At 41.5% G+C, this 19,502-nt stretch overlaps 1 protein-coding gene across 6 annotated transcripts in view; it reads left to right on the top strand.

Moving 5' to 3' along the window:
* Positions 1–333: 333 nt before the first annotated feature.
* RREB1 (ras responsive element binding protein 1) overlaps positions 334–19,502 on the top strand; it is a 142,455-nt gene continuing 123,286 nt past the window's right edge. For 2 of the 6 annotated variants that reach the window (XM_048839788.2, XM_048839793.2), the window contains exons 1-2: positions 335–772; positions 916–1,099. In XM_048839788.2, coding sequence (XP_048695745.1) covers positions 1,060–1,099 — 40 coding nt within the window. In that variant the 5' untranslated portion in view covers positions 335–772; positions 916–1,059. Of the gene's footprint in view, positions 773–915; positions 1,100–1,479; positions 1,762–19,502 lie in introns of those variants that run through there. The other 4 variants (XM_048839789.2, XM_048839791.2, XM_048839787.2 and 1 more) reach the window with 3 other exon arrangements.

The following is a 19,502-nucleotide window of genomic DNA, read 5'->3' as shown; positions in this document are numbered from 1 at the left end:
TGAAAACTTTAAAAAGCCTCCAACAGTACGTCTGTCTGTAAGGATGCAAGTCAGCTGCAGCCTTGGGCACATCGTGCCTATGGTTGGAAGTGTAGTGTACTAATGCTTGGAATGCCGCACCATCAGCAGCAGGCTTAAGTGCAACAGGCAGCATGGGCTTCTTCCTTTCCCAGTGATTAGGCGGCCGGGCTGAATGCGTGGCACCTGGCTGACAATGGATTAAGCAGCTAGAGACACGCACAGAGAGAGAGCGAGCGAGCCCTTCAGCGAAGATACTGCACCGTCTGCATCCCTGACGCTTTATCAGCCACCAGCACTCAACTGCTCTGCGCAACAGCAGCGTTTCCTCCTTACCACTGGATCTCTGTAATGGAGGGGAGCAGCAGCCAGATGGTACATTACTAGCTAGATCCTTTCTGGTCTGGTAGCTCCTCACCCCACCCCCACCGCGCACCTCTCACTGGCTGGAGAAGTTGCCTGTTCTCTGTGGATGTGAATCACCGCCGATTAGAGGGGACCGCGGCTATTTATTTAGGAATTGCCAGCTCGCAAAAGTTTCTAGGCAGGAAGCTGGGCTCCACGCAACTGGGGTGGAGGAGGAGAGAAAAAAAAGTTTCGCTCACTTCTCTCCTTGGCGGAGCCCCTCCCCGCTCCGAGGGGAGAGCTAGAGATGCTGCTACTTGCAACAGGCTGCTATAGTAGCAGCGGCGGCCTGAGTAACACGTCCCCAGGAGACTAGCAGGAGCAACACGTGATGTGTCTACTTATCAGGGTGAGAGGGAGCGAGGCACCGCTGCGAGAGTGTGTGTGCGCGCGCGGGGGAGAGGGGGAGTGTGCGCGAGGGAGGGGGGCGCCCGCGCAGCACGGCTGCAGAGGTGGAGGGGTCCCTAACTCTGCCCATCTTCCCCCCTTCAGGGAGAAGAGGAGGAAGGGAAGTTCCTGTGGAGTTGATGAACTTTGCACATCCACAGAAACGCCATTTTGATTCCTTTTTCCGGAACAACTTTGCGTCTCTCCCCCCCCCCCCCTTTCTCTTCGCCAACCCATCATCCGTGCATCATGTCTCGACGCAAACAGCCCAGCCCCAGCAAAAGCAAGGGTAAGTGCGACCGGACCTTTCTACCTATGCTCTGAACTCTGTTACAGAGAAGCAGCTGCAGTGTCTGAGGGTCTTCTTTTTTTTTTAAGGGGGGGAAAAACTTTTTTGGGGGGCGGTGGAGAGAGGAGTTCAAGAGGAAAGTTCTTTTTTGATCAACTTTTTAAAGACTGAGAAGTTGGGGTTTTTTTTCCGTGTGTGTGCGTTTCCTTTTTTTAAAGAAAAAAAGTTTTGGCTGGCAGTGCTGGAGATGATGAGTTTGTGTAGCCTCCCTCTTCCCTTCCACCCCCGCTCCTCCCTCCTGTCCTCTGTCTCCTTTGCTCCTTCTTCCCCCCCCCCCCTTCCCCTGTTGCAGACTCTACCAACCAGCAGCACCAGCAGCAGCGTTTTGCCTGCAGCAGGACCTGATGCTCATCCATATTAAACCGTCTGAGCTCAGGAATCTGGCCAGATCATCTCCCCCTCCTGCTGCAAAGTTTATTTTTAACCAGCAACCACCACAATTTGGATATGGCTGCGAGGAAGAAACTTCTTTTAACCCAACTCATCCCTTCCTCCTAAGCTATAGACTCCCTTTCCCTTAGCCTTTTTTTTTTCATGTTTATCCCCCCCTTTTGGGGGGGGGGTGGATTAAAAAAACTTGAGATGAAGGCTCCTCTTTGAAGGTAGAAAACGTTTTATTCTGTACATCTTTTTGCTAACTTTTCGCCTTGTTTCGTTGATGAATCGAAGCATCCATGTGTGTCTTTAATTTGCACTTTGATACCTCTTCTTTCTCTCTTCTCAACCCCCCTCCGCCCTTGGGAGGGAGGTGAGGACCTTGCATGATCATGTGTGTCCTTTCCCCTTCCTGGCCTTTATTTGTTGTTGTAAAGTTACAAGCGCTCTGAGTCGCTTCTTGTAAAAGTAGTATTTGGCGTTTTCACACTTATTTAAATATGTTTGTATTTCTCTTTTCTTTCTCTGCCATTGTGCTGTGGCAGAGGCACATCTGTGTGTGTGTGTGATGTGGATTGTAGGAGGAAAGAAACACACACATCGTCACGAGTACAGGAAGGAGCCCGGGCAGCATCCGAAATAGGGGAAATAGTTCAGATCATATTTACTTTTTGTTCGTTCTTTTAAAACGGGGTATATTAGCTAATCCTTCGCTTGCTGGACCAGATCTTGCATAGTTCTCTGCTTCCTTCTTCGCGCTCCCAACTTTTATCCTTTACTCGTGTTGCAATTTTGTGAGTGTGTTAATAACTTAAGTTTTAAGAGCTCTTGGAATAAGGATTTCTTCTTTTTGTAAAGCAAAGTTTTTCTCCTCTTCTCCCCCCCCACCCCCCCCCCCATGTTGATGTGGACTAGTCAAGACTCGTTTCTTAGGAAACTGCGACCTTAATCGTTGCTAAGAAGCAGGGGAGAGGTTTTTTCCTCTTCTCTCTTCTGTTGATCAGCATATTTTCTCTCTCTCTGTGGCTAAGTGGGAGTTGCAGTGAGGATGCAGATCCTCCTCCTTTGGGCTTGGTAGTCACTACTACAAGAACCTGGTTCTCCTTTTCCCCCCGCACTTCTTTCTCCCTTAAGTGTAACAAATAATGAGCTTGCACAGGCTGGGCTTGGCACCATGTCCAGAGTTGGACTTGTTACACTCTGTAATATGGGTGGCTGGGAGGGAGAAGCAGCACTGGGAAGCGTGGCTTGTGTTGTGTACTCAACTTCAGTTTTCTAGTTGTGCAACATCGTGCTCCCAAGACAGACGCATCTTGTTGTCGGGCAGAGTAGGGTAGCCGGAGACGGAGACTAGTTGGAGATGCTTAAACTTTTTAGAGAAGGGAGGGGAGGGTGGTGGACTGAACTTTGTCACGTCGTTGATAAGTTTCCTCTGGCTCCTTCTCTCTCCCCCTCCCCCCCCCCCTTTTTTTTTTTTTTTTTTACCTCTGAGTTACATTATCTTTCTGCGCTCTGCAATGCATCCTTGATGGGTTATAAAAGAGGAGGAGAGTATTTCTCCTTGCTCAGCAGATTTGTCCTCCCCTGCTCCTTACTGGGTAGAAGACAGAATGGGAGCCCAGATCCGGATGAGCAGTTCACATTCCATTACGAAATTCTACACGGCTTCAGAGCCACCAGCAGCACCACCACCAGTCCTCACTCCTCACTCACACATAGTTTCTTTTTGGGAGATGGGTGGGGTGGAAAGATAGTCTTCTTCGTTTTTTTTCCCCCCTCTCTCTTTTTAAACAAGGTGCAGATCTGTTTGGTTGGTTTAATAGCCAGATTATCTCTTCCTCCGTAGGCTGGATTGAATTATTTAGGAAAGTCAGTGGAAAAAATGGGGAGAATTTGTTTTTGTTCTGTTTTGTTTGTTGCTCCTAGGATGGGTAATAGCTGAAAGGAGCAAAGAGATGCTTTAATCCTGTGAAGGAGCCTATTGAAGTGATTTCTGAAAAAACCCAAAGTAGATCTTAACTTTCACCATCCTACTTTGCATGTCTTATGATTTAGATAAGATCAAATGTGGTTATGTGCTTCTGTTAAACTACATATTCAACTAGTATCTAAATGTGACTTGGAATAGTGTGGGGGAGAGAAAATAATCTTAGTCCTTTTTTTCCCTTTTCTCCGGCCCTTCTAATTCAGACCCTACATTCAATTACTGTGCTTTTTAAAATAAGTAATTGCTTTTTAACAACTACGGTAGAAGTTGTCAAAGACATAAATTGGCCTCCCATCTCTGAAGTTTATAGTGGAAACCTATTATAAGGTTGAAGTTCTGTGTTGAGACCTACTATTTTGAAGCACATAAAATATGTTACCACAGTTCCCTTTTTCCACAGAGTTTTTGGGTGTGTGTGAGAGGGATGCAGTGACTCATGGCCAGGCCAGCCATATTTGTTTTAGGTTTTAATTTTCCCTTTGAAGAGTTAGGGGTATATTCTATTGGTGTGCATGCATAATGCCTATTAGCATTAACGGGAGTTAGGTACATCCATGGGAGAATAGATCCCTTTGTGTGTTGAAACTCAGAAACAGCATGGATCCATCATCCAATCAGTCAGGTTACCACAACACTTCTTTTCAACATTCAGTGCGGAACACACCTAATGTCCTTACTTGCTACAATGCAGTTGGTCTGATCTTGATGCTTTTCTTTCTTTTCGATTAGGTATTCACATTTAGAACTTGACTGGTATCTTGTAGCTTTAAAACCCCCCATCATTTAGACACAGTTTTTTACACTTTCTACAAGCTTATTTTAATAGGAAACCGATTTTTTTAAATTGTCATCTCTTCAGTTTACCAGTCAATAATTTTCTTTAGCCATTAATTTATCTATCCTTTAACAATCCTCCCACAATATTATTTCTTACCAAAACATCTTTATTCTTGCAATAAGGAACTTGTGTTTTTTTAGAATTAAAACAGAAGATAACACATTCTTTAAAATGTAGTTTCTTAAGCTTAGCTGTCCTTTTCTCCAAAGTTTGAAGTTTAATTTATTAGCAGATTTCAGTATAGTTGAGCACCTCAGTCTGACTCAGCTGGTACAGGAGGTACATCCATTCTTAACTGTTTACATCATTCAGTGACCTTTTGGTCATATGATCTTTATTTTGGATTTGAGAGTCAGGAGATTCCTGAAGTTTTAGGTTTGAAAAAGCTGAATGTTTATGTTGTATATCAATAGTAATTTTAATAAACTCCTTTTAGTACCCAAGGTGAACACAACATATGAAAAAAACTTCTCAGTTTTATTTTCTGCAGTGCTTTTGTTTTTTATCTTATGGATTTTGTCATTTGTTTGGATTGATGGCATAGTATGTTCATAACTGCACCATGAATTTACTCTCCTTTATTTCGTGAAAACTCTATTAATTAGAAACATAGTTTGACCTGTTGGAATTCTTCTTGAAATAAAAATTAATCTTGTACTTACATTGTATAGATTATAAAAATAGAGAGAGAAATCCCTTTGGTTATATTCATTATCCCTTGTAAAAGTAGGTGGTGCTTAGAAGGTCATAGGATAAGTGTTGCTAAGCAGCTAAACAGAAGGATGCTAAAATTAACCCAAGTGTACTTGTAAGGGATTCTGTTCTTTTTAAGTTTGTAAATAAATTTTTAGTTTACTTACAGTGGTTTTTAAGTGTCAGACAAAGATCTTGGAGTGAAATCTTGGAAAAATATTTAGGCATATGAGTAAATTTACTCACATAAATAGCCTGTTGGGACTACTCATGTGAGTAAACTTACTCATGTGCTTAAGTGTGTGCAGCATTGGGCCCTTAATTTGTGCCCTTTACAAATGTCCTCGAAGAGTTATCTGTTGTTCATTACTCTGTGAGCAACTCTGATGTATGTTGGATAGCAGCCTGTGCAGACAGACTTGGAAAAATCAGCACCAAAGATTCTACAGCAACAAGCAGAAAACAAGTACATTCCGGTTTGTTTAGAAAAGTTTTAGATCTTTTTCTGTGCAGAAAATCCTCTAATTTTTTGATGCCTGATAACTAAAATTGTCATATGTATTGGTTTACAGATTTAAAGCATGTGAAATCATATGACATAATTTTCTTTAAATATTAACAAGATTTTTATTGAAAAGAGAAATATATGATTGGACCATTATTATGAATACATGTCAGGATCCACAGTCTCCATGATAATGTGACAATAAGGTTTTTTCCTAACTGATAATCGTTCCATTCTCTTAGAGGAGATTGGCAGTACTATTTTAAGTTCTGCTGAAAGTAACGAGGATGCCTACCTCTGTTACTCTTTCACCTCCTTTCTAAATTCAAACAAAATGGTTCATAGTTTGCATTATCACCAATGTTCTTCCTTCCTCCCTCCAGCCCCCCATCACAGCTTTAGAATGCATTTCAGGAGAGCAAACTGAAGCTTTGAAAAGGGGCCGAGTTTGTTTGCACTGTGTTCTCTTCATACAAATTTAATTATGACCATGGTGTTCATATACCCTGCAACCTTGCCGAGAAATGTGTTGGGAGATCACATATAGAATTGGGAGGAGGAAGAGTGTTCTCGCCAAGGAAACAATGGGACTAGCCAATTTCTTATTGTTGGCTGGGAGATCTGATTTGTTAGAGGCTGGTGTTGAAAATTAAAACGGGCTCTTCTGAGGACAGTAAAAGGTCTACTTTCCATTTCTCGTATTTTTGTTAAAACAGCAGTTACAATGATTATGTTTCAATCACCATATATAAAGATGTTATGGATGAAAAATATTCCTTTAGGTGGGATGGGATCCAGACTGAGTAGAAATCCCACTCTCCCACCTTTCGCTTTTGATGATGTGCTGAAAAGTTTGATATCACTTTCCATGGGAAAAACAGAAATTTGCTTAGCTCTTCCTGGTCAGGTTCAGTTAGTAGTGTTTAATTACTAATTAATATAGATGGGCTGGGCTGGGAAGTACAGTGCTATGGGATACATCCAAACAGGAGTTGGAGGAGATTTGACTTCCTTTGTTCTTCCAGTGCAGAAATTTGATGATAGTACATCTTGGATGCAAACCAGTCATTAGCATTTCCCACCTTAAAAATTCTTTCAACCCCACCCTGGCCATCAATTTGTTTCATATAGCAGCACTTTAAGGTAGGGACGTACATGATTTGAGAGGCTACAACTCTTAAGGCAGAACTGAAGCATCCTGTTCTTTGTTTTTGTGCTTACATGAATGATTAACTGCTTTGAAGCTAATATTAATATTGCTTTCCTGTGAAATAAAAAGTCTAGTTAGCAGGCAATTTGAAAAGATTTTCTCATTTTCGCAGTCCCGTAGCAGTGGAAATGGTTCAGAGTAAACTAGCCTGGAAAGGGCAATAAGACGTGTGGGCCAGATTCTGCTCTCAATTAAACTAGAGTAAAACTGGCAGAGCTCTATTGTGTCAATGGAGTTTGTCTGGAATTACTCTGATGTAACAGAGCGGAATCTGGATCTCTGTTTCCTCTAGCAATCTGGAGGCATTCGGGAGAATCTTGTTTTTTAATAAAAGAAAAGGAGTACTTGTGGCACCTTAGAGACTAACCAATTTATTTGAGCTTTATTAGTCTTTAAGGTGCCACAAGTACTCCTTTTTGCGAATACAGACTAACACGGCTGTTACTCTGAAACTTGTTTTTTGATGGTACTTCAGCTTTCAGTTTGTCCTGCCTACCAATCAGTACACTAGTTGCCTGTGAATAGGTACTTTAGACAAAAGAAGTAGGTGACTGGGTGGAGACTGTTTATTCAGTGTGATTCAAACAAGTATTTGAAAGCCTTTGTAAAGTCCTAGAGACAGGGCAGCTGAATAGCTTAACTAGGATTCACCTGTAGACTCCCTGAGTTCCATGAGGATGGTATTAACTGGGCGGAGAAAAGCTATTGGAAACCCTCTCCCCAAGACATAGTTAGACTTGTGTACTAAATAGGCATTCTGAGGGTTGTTAGATTAAGGCCTTAACAGTTTTGATTACAACCTCCTCCCCACCCCGATGTTTGCATTACCATCAGTTTTTTGTCGGGGAAGAATATTGAATGTAGTAACCCCTTGATAATCTGTATGTTATTCCCTGATAACCAGAAACTTCTACGCTTAAACTCTGTACCGTTCACTTTTTTTAATACATCATCTTAATAAAATTTTTAAATTTGAATTTCACTACTTTAAATGTTAGCATAGGGTCTTAGCATAGTGCAAAAGAGCTTTTAGCTAACATTGGTGGATTACTTGGATTTTGTTTGTCTTTTCATCACATCAGTTTGGAGGAAGATGTGAGATTTCTATATCTTCCTGGAGGCACAATGCCTGTCAATCAGATCAACTTGATCTCTCTCAGATTATAAACTGAAAACTAATATTCTTTTTTTAAACTTTGAGGTACATTTTTCAGACACTTCTAAGTCACTTCTGAGGCTGTGTCTACACTAGCACTTTTGTCGGTATAACTTATGTCACTCAGGTGTGTGGGGGAAAAAAAACACCTGTCTGAGTGACATAAGTTACACCGACAGAAGTGCCGATGTGGATAGGTGCCATCATTTATCTTTTGAAGCTGGAAGAACTTTGATAGCCAGATTTTAATGAGTTTCTATAGGAATTTGATTCCTTTTTCGTTTTAAAGATGAGGGAAACAAAACATTAAATCCTAAAAATGCAGGTAGCCTTTGCTTTTGTCATCTGTATTTGTTTAGCTTGTTTTACTGAGGACACTGAGGATCTTTTCATCTTGTATGTGATGTAAGTGTTCAGAAGCTTGAGGTTTTATACCATACAGCAATTCATATAAATACATTATGCACATTAAAGCAGTAAAATTTCTCCATGGGTAGGTTGTTGTTGTTTCCATGTTTCCTTTTTTAACCCCTGTTTTATGGCTCAGCCATATAGATTTGCATTGGGTAGTCCTAGCAAACAAGATCTTTCTTCTATTTTCTTTTGGGGGTGGGAGGGATCAGTTCGGAAATAATTTTCACAGTTGTCAGATTTGGTTGGGGGAAGCAGGAAGGAATTTACTAAAATTAGGTGGGTTTTTCTAATCTTATAAAAAAGTGCTTGTCTTGCCATAAAGAAGTCATTAGGATGCCTAAGTTCTTTCAGGTTTTGAAAACCTGAGAAGCAGCCAAGATATTAATGACCCTGTACTGTTCTGCATCCATGTGTGGAACTCTGCTCTGGTGTCAGTGGAACTGCATGCATGCAAAGGGCAATATATGGCAATGAACTTTTAATGTGGTTGCCATGTGTAAGTCACGTGCTGTTACAGCTTTCCCCCCCCCATATTCTTTTTACTCTAGTAATTTGTGTCACAGCTTGAATGTTTCACCATAGTTCATAAAACTTCTTTTTTCTTTTTTTTTTTGGTTTGTTTAAATGAAGATACTAAATTACAGTAAGAATAATTGAATGCTGTAGAAGTTAGAGGTTGAAAAGGCCTCATGGATTAAGATATTCCATTTGCAAATGCAAGGTACACTTCCCAGATGTGGGGTATAAGTGAAATGAGGGGTAACAAGTGCTTTTCTCTGTAGATGTAATTTACACTTTATGCTATTTGAAACAAATGATCTGTTTCTCTTTCTCAGGAGAGAATTTTTAACATCTCAAGATAGCATTTGTTTTCATCCTAATGAGATGGCCCAAATGTGTCAGTTTGTACATTTATATGACTTCCAAATGAGACTTAAAGTTGAGGCCCTGACAGCTTCTGGTAACTAATCCCACAACTTTCATGGCAGATGAGTTACTTTCCTACCCTGTAAGGTCCCATAGCAATGTTTGAATCAGTAAACATGTTAAATCCACTGTCCTCGTCCTTCTGCAATTTTAGGTAATTCTGTGCAATTTTAGGTAATTTCTGTGGTTTGTGATTGAGCAGAACTCCTGTTTAAGATCTGCAGCATTTGCTCCATTCTGTCTACCTAAACTCCTAACTCCCTTCACTTTTATGGAAGAAGCTTTTTTTTCCCTTCCTCACCTTTATTATTACTATTTTTTTATTTATAAAAAGACCAGACCGCTCTGTAGCTTTGCTGTGCACAGAATGAATGCCATGCTGTCCCTAATTAGAGGCTAAATTTGAGTAGAGGGTGAAGTGTCATAATCATAGTGGATGCCTAGTCGCTTATAAGGAAGCCATGCACATTTTAAACACTGCAGGAGGGAACCAACAGAATCTGTAAACTCTGCAGCCCTATTAACTGCAATTCAGGCAGTTTTCAAGCTCTGCCTGCAAAGCTGGTGAAATTTGTAAGCTCTTTAAGTCTAGTTGCTCTGGATTTTTCATGGTTCTTTTTCCGCCTTGAGGGAAGAAAGCTAAGGTGACTCATCTTAAATGCTCAAAAGTCAGAAAATGAAAGTTAAGGTTCTCACAGGAACATTAAGTGGGCCATATTAAACATCTGTTGTGTGTGTGGTTGGTTGGTTGGTTTTTAATTATTCCTGCTTAGCCCTCTCCACCTGTCAGCCATGGGTACCATTTGCCTCTATGCTGCCTCCAAAATGTGTTTCCCCATTCTGGTTCCCTGGCAGTGGAGCTCCATTCACAGCTGTCCCAAGAACAATCTTCTACAACCCAGAGATTGTGTTAACCTTCCAGTGGATTCCCTGTGGGGAATGATAGGCAGACAGTGTGTCCCAAGGGTCCAGCCTTCCTTGGAGAAAGAGTGAGAGACACACATGGAAGATTCTTTTTTCTGTGTCTGGATTTAAGGGGCTTGTTTTGGGCCAGAGTTTTTATTTCCAGGATTAAGTTGCTCTTACTCCAAATCCTTCAGTGTGTGGGTTCTGCATCCACTATTTATATGCAATTGAAAACTAGTAGTCAGCTGGTAATATTCAGCACATACAATACTCTCAGTCAGCTACACTTTAGATGTTGCATGGCCATATAGAATGTTGAGTGACCTCTTGCAGAAGTATTTTCTGGTGCCTGATCTGACCTGGTTTTCTGGAAGCTGCTCCCTTGCATGTTCCGCCTCACTCATTTAACTTACAGTAAATGTTTCCATGTCTGTGCTCATTGTGCTTCCTTTTAAAAATGTACAGTAAAAAGTCTTGGGACCAAAAATAGTTTGTTCATGTTGGATGGGACGAAGACAACCATGCGTACCTGTCACATGCTCAGTAACAGTTCCTAGCAAGCGGTTTGAATACAACAGCTCCTTCCACAAATGCTAACTAATATTTGATTATTTAGAGAGAGAGTCAAATGTTCTTTGAATAGTCCAGATGACCAATGCAAATCAATGTAACATAAGTTACTATAAATATTATCTCAATAACACCAAAATAATGCAGAAATGAGTTGGTTTAGTACTCTAGTATTTCCCAGTGTGTAGGTGCAGACATAGCAAAAAACCCACCAAATTTGGTTCTGTCCCCTTATTGGCCGACTCAGCCGAGAAGTCAGCAATTTAATGGATTAATTGAAGGAGGGCATAGATACTGAACAACTGCTTGCTAAAATATCCCATCTTATTGTTTTTGCTTAACCCATCCTTTCTTCCTCTTCCATTTCTGCCAACTTGTTTATCTCCTCCACGTCCTATATCTTAATTCCTAGATTATAAATTTTTGGGGGCACGGCCTCTTGACATATACCACGTTTGTCCAGTGTCTAGCACAATGTGGACCTGACCTGGTAGTCACTACTGCAATATAAATATTTAATAGTAACTTCCCTCTTACCCCTTGAGGTTGTCCTAATCTTGTGCTACTACCACCTGGGCTTCTGTATGTAAACAGAGGACTTTGGTTGCATTAGTTGGGCACTTCTCATGAATGCTTTGTTCACACACAAAGGAAAGGCATGCCGATTTTCTATGCAGTGGCATCAGTAAATATACATGATTAATAATCTGTAGATCGGTTGTTTAGTTTTGGGGTTTTTTTAAGTTTTGCAGCGAGTATACTCCTAAAAATTCTGGGGTTTTTTTGTTTTGTTTTTTGTTTAACTTCAGTGCACATCCGTCTAGTGTTTGAGGGTTTTTGGGTTGTTTTAGGCCCTGTTGTAAACATGCCAAGCGTTAAAATCCTGAAATGTAGAGGTTTGAAGAAGAACCTGGGAATAGAGCAGTGTGCCATTCTCTCAATAATCACATTGTTGATACAGAATTCTACTAAAATACTCACTCTTTCCATTCAAAACCTAATCTAACTTTCATTCCTTAGGGTGCAGCATAAATAATTCACGTTTAAGACTTTTTAAAAAACTGCATGCCAGCTAGGATGTATATCCTATGTCCTGGCTTATAAAGTATGAAAGTATATTGAGTAATGATAATCACTAGAAACAGACCCCCCTAGAGAAGGCTCCATTTTAATCAGGTTACCTGGCTTAAACCAAACCAAAGGTAATATATGTGAGCGTAAGTACTAACTAGTTGAGTTTCAGAACTCCAGGGTTCTATTGTGTATGGGTTTCTCCCAATCAAATGCAGTTCAGTGTTACTAGAGTTGAAATAAGCTGATATTTGCCCACGGTGCATGGCAAATAGACGTCAAACACTTATAAGGCCAATGATACTATGACTTGAATGCATGCAGCACGTTTCTTTTCTAAACATCTTTTGAAAAAAGGTATGACTGCATTGGTGCCATATATAACAGAAATGCATCTTCCTCTAGCTTTAGCAAATGGATGCATCCTATCAAATTGTACTGTTGAGCATGTTTAGTCATGTTGCTGTAATAAGCTCTGAAAACAGGAATGGGTTTTGTCCTGCTGAGTTCATGAAGACTTTAATGAATTTGACTGGCTTGTTCTAGAAACTCTTTCTTATGTTTGCATCAGCCCCTTTCCATTCTGGTCCTGGGGTTGGGGAAGGAGGCTGAGAGTTGTGTATGTCTATAACACATTTTTTCTTTAAGTAATGTACAATAGTTTTATTAACCTCAGAGTGTAACAAGTAACCATTTTAATGTTTTGTGTTTTTAATCTTTACTGTAAATTATTTTATAGGTGTCTCTCTTCCTGGCATCTCAAGATGTTAGGCGTATTGTGTGTGGTGTGCAGCACTTGTGTATTTGCATTACTGGTACTCCTCTTAGTCCAGATAAACTGAGCGTCAGGAGCCTAACCTGTTCCTATCCTCTTTCCATCTTCCTGGCAATTTTCTTATTTTTTATTTTTTTTAAAAAAGAGGTCTCCCTATGAAATATGTGAATGTAAAATCTGCTCTGCATGTGTTGGTCATCTTTTTAACTCTCTAACTTGTAGCAATGCAGAAAAAGCCCTTCAGAACCCAAATATTGTTCATTAACCTGTTAGGGATTTAGTGTGTCAAAGGGATGGGGAGCGGTTCATGATACCTGTTGCTTGTGCCAGCCACTAATCATACAGACATTTAAATATATGCATAACTTTACTCATATGAGTTGTCCCATTTAAAGTCCGTCAAACTACTTGTGGGTTAAGTTAAATTAAATTTGGCAGGACTGGGGCCTACTTTTACTTTTCAAAAACGTTATTTGCGGTAAGAGACAGAATCTGCAACCCATACTCACTGTATGCTTTGTACTTATTCACACATTGAAGTAAACACTACTCAACTTGAGAAAGGGCTGCAGAATTTGGCCCACTGGGAGGTGGCTTTGAAGAAACGCTGGAATAAACGTTGCTATGTTCTTTAAAATTATATTAAATTAGACCTCTGAAGTATACTAAAACTCAGATGCAGTGCCTGCAATATCTAATATCTATTTCAATCGCTCACACATTTTTTTTATTTTATTTTGTGCATAATTTGTTCAACATAGCATACTGGGCTTGGGCTGCAGAGCCACAATGTGCGGGCGGGAAGATGTAAAAACAAAGGTGCCTTAAAGATAATTTTTTCACTCCCTTAACCTGCACTGAACTGCATCAGGATCATCTCCCTTTTCTAGGTGTGCTGGCTGCAAATGGTCACCTGGAGTAAAAAATGCAGCTAAGGATTGACTTGGCTCCATCTCCTCTGGCCACACCCTCTTGTCCCTGGAGTGCCGCTAGTAGGGTGAAGGAGGGATACCATTAGAGTCCCTACAATGTCTCTGCATCCCCTTATGTTCATGTGACCTTCCCTGGTCTGGTTAAGTCAGCTCTGTGGGCAGAATAAGCAGTGGTGCTGTACAAAGCAGTTACCCCAGAGAATGCACTCTGTTGCCATGGATTTGAAATGGCAACCTACAGCCATCCTGTCTCCCTGGTATCTGCATCACAAAAGATACCCACCCCATAGGGTAGGTGTGGTGGATTGTCATTTAAAGGTGGCCTGTCATAAGGACAACCTGGGCCTCAGATGTCTGGCAAGAAAATACGGTTGTTTCACTTATGACAGCCAAAACTTGGGGTTAACATTTTGATTGCATCTGATCTGAGGCTGGGAATGAAAATTAGCTTTCTGCTTCAGTTCGCTTGGAAAGGCTGCCAGTGACCACTTCACCCACCCTGCAGACATGTGGGCCTGGAGGTGAGGAGGGGGGAGCAGGAGGGAGCATCACCAGAAAGGCAGAGAGACTTGGCTCTTGGCCATGAGCAGGAGCAGCAACAGCTGTCTTCAGGGCCCCAGGAGCTAGTCACTTATGTCAGCATAGCCAACACTCCTTAAACTCTGAGGGGGAATGATTGGATGGGAATTGTGTGAAGAAAACAGAGGCAAGACCAGGGGTTGCTTTGTATAAAGCAACCTTTTTTGGTTTGTTTTATTCTCCTTGATACCAGGGAGACAGGATGGCTCAGGGTGTTAGTAATAAGATGTGGTAAAGCTTTTTACCTTGCAGGTTGACATTTGAAATTCAGTTCAGGGGAGCAATGAATTAAAGTCATTGCCACCAGTTAGCTGTCTGAACTTTGTGAGACAGGTGCACATTGCAAAATTCCCCCCTATAATTGGCACTCCGTAGAGGGGTCCTGGATTGAATATATATGAGAAGTGAATTACCTTCTTATCTGTCCTGGGAGTAATTCTTCCAGTTCAGGGCTGAGACCGTTGGCAGGGGAGGCTACTTTGCAGGATCTGTTCAGTCTCCTGGCTCTCAGTCCCTCACTTTTCACAAGAAGACTAAATTATCAAGGTGAAGTGCTGCGTCCCCAATGCTCAGTACAATAATATTGTGCTGGGATGCCGTATGCCATACAATGAATAACCAATATAATTGACATTCTTTGGGATTTTTGTCATGGTCCTCTGTCAGGCTGAAGTTTTTGTTAAGACTCAGGCTAGTTTTACTAATAGGAACAGCACGTTGTATATTCCTCCAGAAATCTCACAAGTACTTCATAAATTTTAATACTTTAGCTGTGTCAACAGCCTGCTCAGGTAGAATAAGTACTATCCCCATTTTTGCAACTGGGAAACTGGCACATGAGTGCTCCCAGTCTTGTGCCTGAACCAGTAGGTCATACTTCCTGTCTAGGAAGCTGAATACACAAAACTGTAGGTTCATAGACAACCATCATTTAATAGGTGGCATACAAGTACTAATAGAACTGAGAAATCTAATCACTGCTGATATATTGGATCTAGCTTCCAACTGATGCGTGGTGGAACGTTGTGAATTTTTTGCATTTAAAAAGTGAGATTTTGTGCTTGTGAAAGGAGACAGGTCCACTGTTGTCAACCCTTCTCACCACTCACACCAGAGCCTGAGTAAATGAATGGACCTTTAAACCAGTCCATGATCTGAAATATTACAAACTTTGGCCGCTCTGGGATTAATGAGGGAAAGAAGTTGCAGAGTTAATGGACCGCTGCTGGAAAAGCCAGCCCAACAACTCCCCTTGATGTTCGGATGTAGGGACTTTGAGTGAGACTGCATCAGCTGACTTGATGTACTGATGCACAGAGCGCAAGAATGGAGTCAGTACACTGTCCAGGTCTGAACAAAGAGATGTAGAGGTTTGTGCCCAAACTGACCGTATGTTCTCTCAAATTGCATCACTGAAACCACTGCAGTGATATAGTGACTGCTCAATATTTTTATTTAATGCCTATTACATTACCAACCAGAGAGTGCAATCAGGATTGATGCTAGGTGGTACAGAGACAAATACTAAAGCACTGCCCTTGTCCAGAAGAGCTTACAGATACAGATTGAAAAGTAGGAGTGACGAAATAGAACACTGCAAGATGGAGCCATCAGAATAGCTGCAAAACAACCAAGATGATAGTGATAGGTAATCTTTGGTCTTGTCCTGACTAGGATTTAAAGGTTGCTAGAACATGTTAGCCAACTTTCTAGCTAACTCTTTTAAAAGTCCAGAGTGGACAGAGCACGCAGCTTTTAACAGCTGCTGAAGTGGTTGAGTTAAAGCTTCGGTGGAGTCAAGGGTTTACCTTGAACAGCTGACTCCTGTTAAAACTACAACTTGCCTTGTCTATGCTGGGATTTTAACATGTTAAAAATATACCTTTTATCTCCTAATGAAGATAAGTCCATAGTCAGACATCAAGGAATGCTGAGGGCTACAGCCAGGGTTCTCTCTCCACCATCATCTCAATAAACTTGTCCAATAGAGGCAGACTGGACACAGGAAGGTAGCACAATCATTAGAGGCTGTCCATAAATTACTTACTTGTTTTTTGGTGGGGTTTTTTCAAGACTCTCTCTCCCTCTCCCCTCCCCCCCCATAACACTGAGACAAATGCACAGACTTAAGGACCCACCCAATGCATTATATAATTTATGGACAGCCTTTTAACACCAGGATATGGATAATTTGATCAAGGGCCTAATTATTTGAGTGATTACTGATCCCTGCCCTCCCTCTGAGAGGTTCCGTTAATTGACGAGAACAGTGTACCCAGTATCCCCCCACTGGATTTCTTCCCCCCCGCCCCGATGGTAGCCTGAAGCTTTCTAAGCACAACTAGAACCCTACGGAATGAAACTTGGCCAGACACCATAGGCATTTATCCTGTCCAGACGGGGTGCCCCTGCGGACACCATCCACATCCATGTGATACTAGCTATAAAAAGTTAGAAAACTCATCAAAACCGAGAAATACTTGAGTGTTTGCAGGTGATGGAAGCCGGGATTCACCAATCTACTGTGGTCTAAAAATTCGGCATAGGAATTGCACTGACTTGCTTAAAAAAAGGTTTATTGCTATAACTCTTTTCTACTCCCATCCCATTATGTTTATAATCTCTCAGCGTATTTGTATATTACACCTTTGAGATCTCTGGGGCAGGGACCTGTCTCTCTGTTCTATAAGGGAATTAGCACACTTTGGGACTGGAACAAATAAGAAAGCTTAAAAGAAGTTTTCCAAAGGAAATTATTTTGCTTTTCACACTATCTAAAATAACCCCACTTATTTTTATAGACCCTTATCCATTGAAGGACACCAAAGTGCTTTACAACTGTATAGATACATTATGCTACTGAAATGCAGCCACCTCTAGAGTGAAAGGTGTGGGGGGGGGGGAGTCGAAGAGACGTATTGGCCAGGTCACCAGGAGGAAAACCCTTTCCTTATGAAAAGTGCTCTGCACTCTATAATGCTGACATAAACCAGAAAAGGAACCTTGGCTTCTAAAGTCTCTTTTTAACCTGTACACATTATACTGCATGATACTCAGGGTGCCTGGGATTGATGAAAAGGCTTAGTCAGTCTTGCTAAAGCTTGGCATTTAGCTGTAAATAGTGCAAATTTTAATGTCTGGGTGTCTGAGTCTCCTGAGTAGTAAAGGTACCTTTACTGGGTGTAAGAAAATAGCTACTTTTAAAAACAGAATTCTGTTTGTTTGTTTGTTTGTTTTGTTGAATCCTGGATACTACTCTTGTATTCAGCTTGTTGAATATAAAGGCTGCATTCAGTTTTAGTGTTAAAAGTGTTTTATAGATCTCTTTAAAAGTAGCAAAATTGGGTCCAGCTATAATTATGGCGTTGCACTGCTTTATAGTGGAGGCTGAATTTTCACTGCATCTCTATGTAAAACCAGTTTTTTAGCCCAGCATCTACAGTACAGTATGTCTGTTAAATGAAGTGAAGGATCAGCTAAACAAAGTGAAGTTTTCATTTTAGGGGATCCTGACTTAAGTTGCCAACCATGGTTGTTGGTATGACCCATGAATTTCTTTACTTTTGGATTCAAGATTGGTCTTAAGGCACTCTGGCAGCGCTCTGTGTAATTGCTGTCCTGAGGGTTGTGTAGTTCACGTGAGGGCTAAGGAATTGAGCCCTAAACTGGCATGGACTTGGACTGTGGGCTTGACTTCTGCTTTCACATGCGTAATCAGGAGTGACTGTATGTGACAGTTGAGTTCCAGGATGTAAAAAACAATGTGAAAGCAGACCCTGGCTGTGTGCTAACTGCATTATTCTCAAGGTATGTAACTTAGACAACGAGATGTTTTTATGTTTATCTAACAGCTGCAGCCCAGGAGACAAGAACATACCTGCATGGCCAAATCACCTCGCATTCTGTCCGAGTAGCAGGCTGAACATTGGGTATCTTTGTTGAGGGGCTGTAGGAGAAAGAGATGTCTTCCTGCCCCTTACTGTCCCTCACTGCCCAAGTACCAGAGTCACTCTACTAAGGTTACTTCAACTCATCAGCTGACCTAGCCTTCCTGCATGCCTCTGTCGCTTGGGGTGGGCCATGGAATCCACACAGCTGTGCATCCCAATAGCTCCTTGTTGCACTGCAGGTAGCTTCTGCTAAACTGTGCTTTGTGGTGTACGCTTCTAAACCCTGTGCGAGGTTGGGCACCCAAAGCCATCATCAGTGCAAAGGAACCACATCTGTTCTGCTCCTGGGGCATGGACCTTTGCAGCCATGGAGTTGGAGGGTGGTTTTGCTATGTCATGCAGGTACAGTGCATCCCTTTTTATAAGGTGCTTTGTTAAACTTTTGATATAAACCATCTGTATTCTGACTTGCAACTCCATTAAAGTTAATTGCAGTTTTCCTCTCTGACTTCCACCAGTTGGTAGGTGCTTTCTTACCATTTAATGCTGGTAGCACACCGAAAGAAAGGCAGACATATTAGTTGAAGGCTTTTATAGGGGTTCACTACTTCTTCACCTGCCCTTCCATTTGAGACAAACTGTGATGTTTGCCTTCCCAGCTGCTATTTCACACAACGTCTTCACCACTCAGAAGTGAATACACACAGCAGGGTATGAAAGGATATGCTGATGAATCATAGAGGCACTTCTGCAGTAGGGAAACATCCTAAATGGATTTCTCTGGGTGCTAGAGGGATGTTTTGTTGTTCTTGGAGATGCCTTTTTCTTATCTTTTATACTTAGTTTTGTAGGGAGGGACAAAATAGCTTTCTTTCTCTATTTTGATATCCGGGAAGTCCGTAATGATGAATTAGTGACCTCACTGTTATTTCCTTGGCCACCGAGTGTTCCTGTGACATCACTGTGACTGTTGTATGAATACATCTGAGAGCCCTCCCTCACCCAATCACCACCACCACTCCTCAGATACTAATCTCTTTGCTAGCAGGTGGAATACAGAAGTTTTATTGCTGTTGAAAATTGCTTTTTCAGTAGTTTCTTTTTTTATTTTAAGTTTGTGTCCATGTGACAATCTGCTTAAATCACATGTAAGTCATAAAAAGACTCCCCACCCCCTCCCCCCAACATCTTGTTTGTTTGTTTGTTTTACTACCCAAGATTGTGGTCCAAGTTTTGTTTTGACTATACCAGGGTATATCTGGAGTAACTTCATTCAAGTCAGTGACTCCAAGTAAACCTGTGTAACCAAGAGCAGAATTTTGTCTTCTGTATCAACAGTTCATTTAAGCCATCTCTAAGGGCATGTCTACACTTGCCTCCAGAGCGATTGATCCAGCGGGGGCCGATTTATCGCGTCTAGTGAAGACGTGATAAATCGACCACCAAGCACTCTCCCGTCGACTCCGGAACTCCACTGGAGGGAGAAGCATAGGCGGAGTCAACGGGGGAGCAGCA

Source organism: Caretta caretta, chromosome 2 (assembly GCF_965140235.1).
Source record: "Caretta caretta isolate rCarCar2 chromosome 2, rCarCar1.hap1, whole genome shotgun sequence".
Classification (NCBI taxonomy): domain Eukaryota; kingdom Metazoa; phylum Chordata; order Testudines; family Cheloniidae; genus Caretta; species Caretta caretta.
The sequence above is the reverse complement of the archived record's forward strand: the minus strand, read 5'-3'. Positions and strand labels throughout refer to the sequence as shown.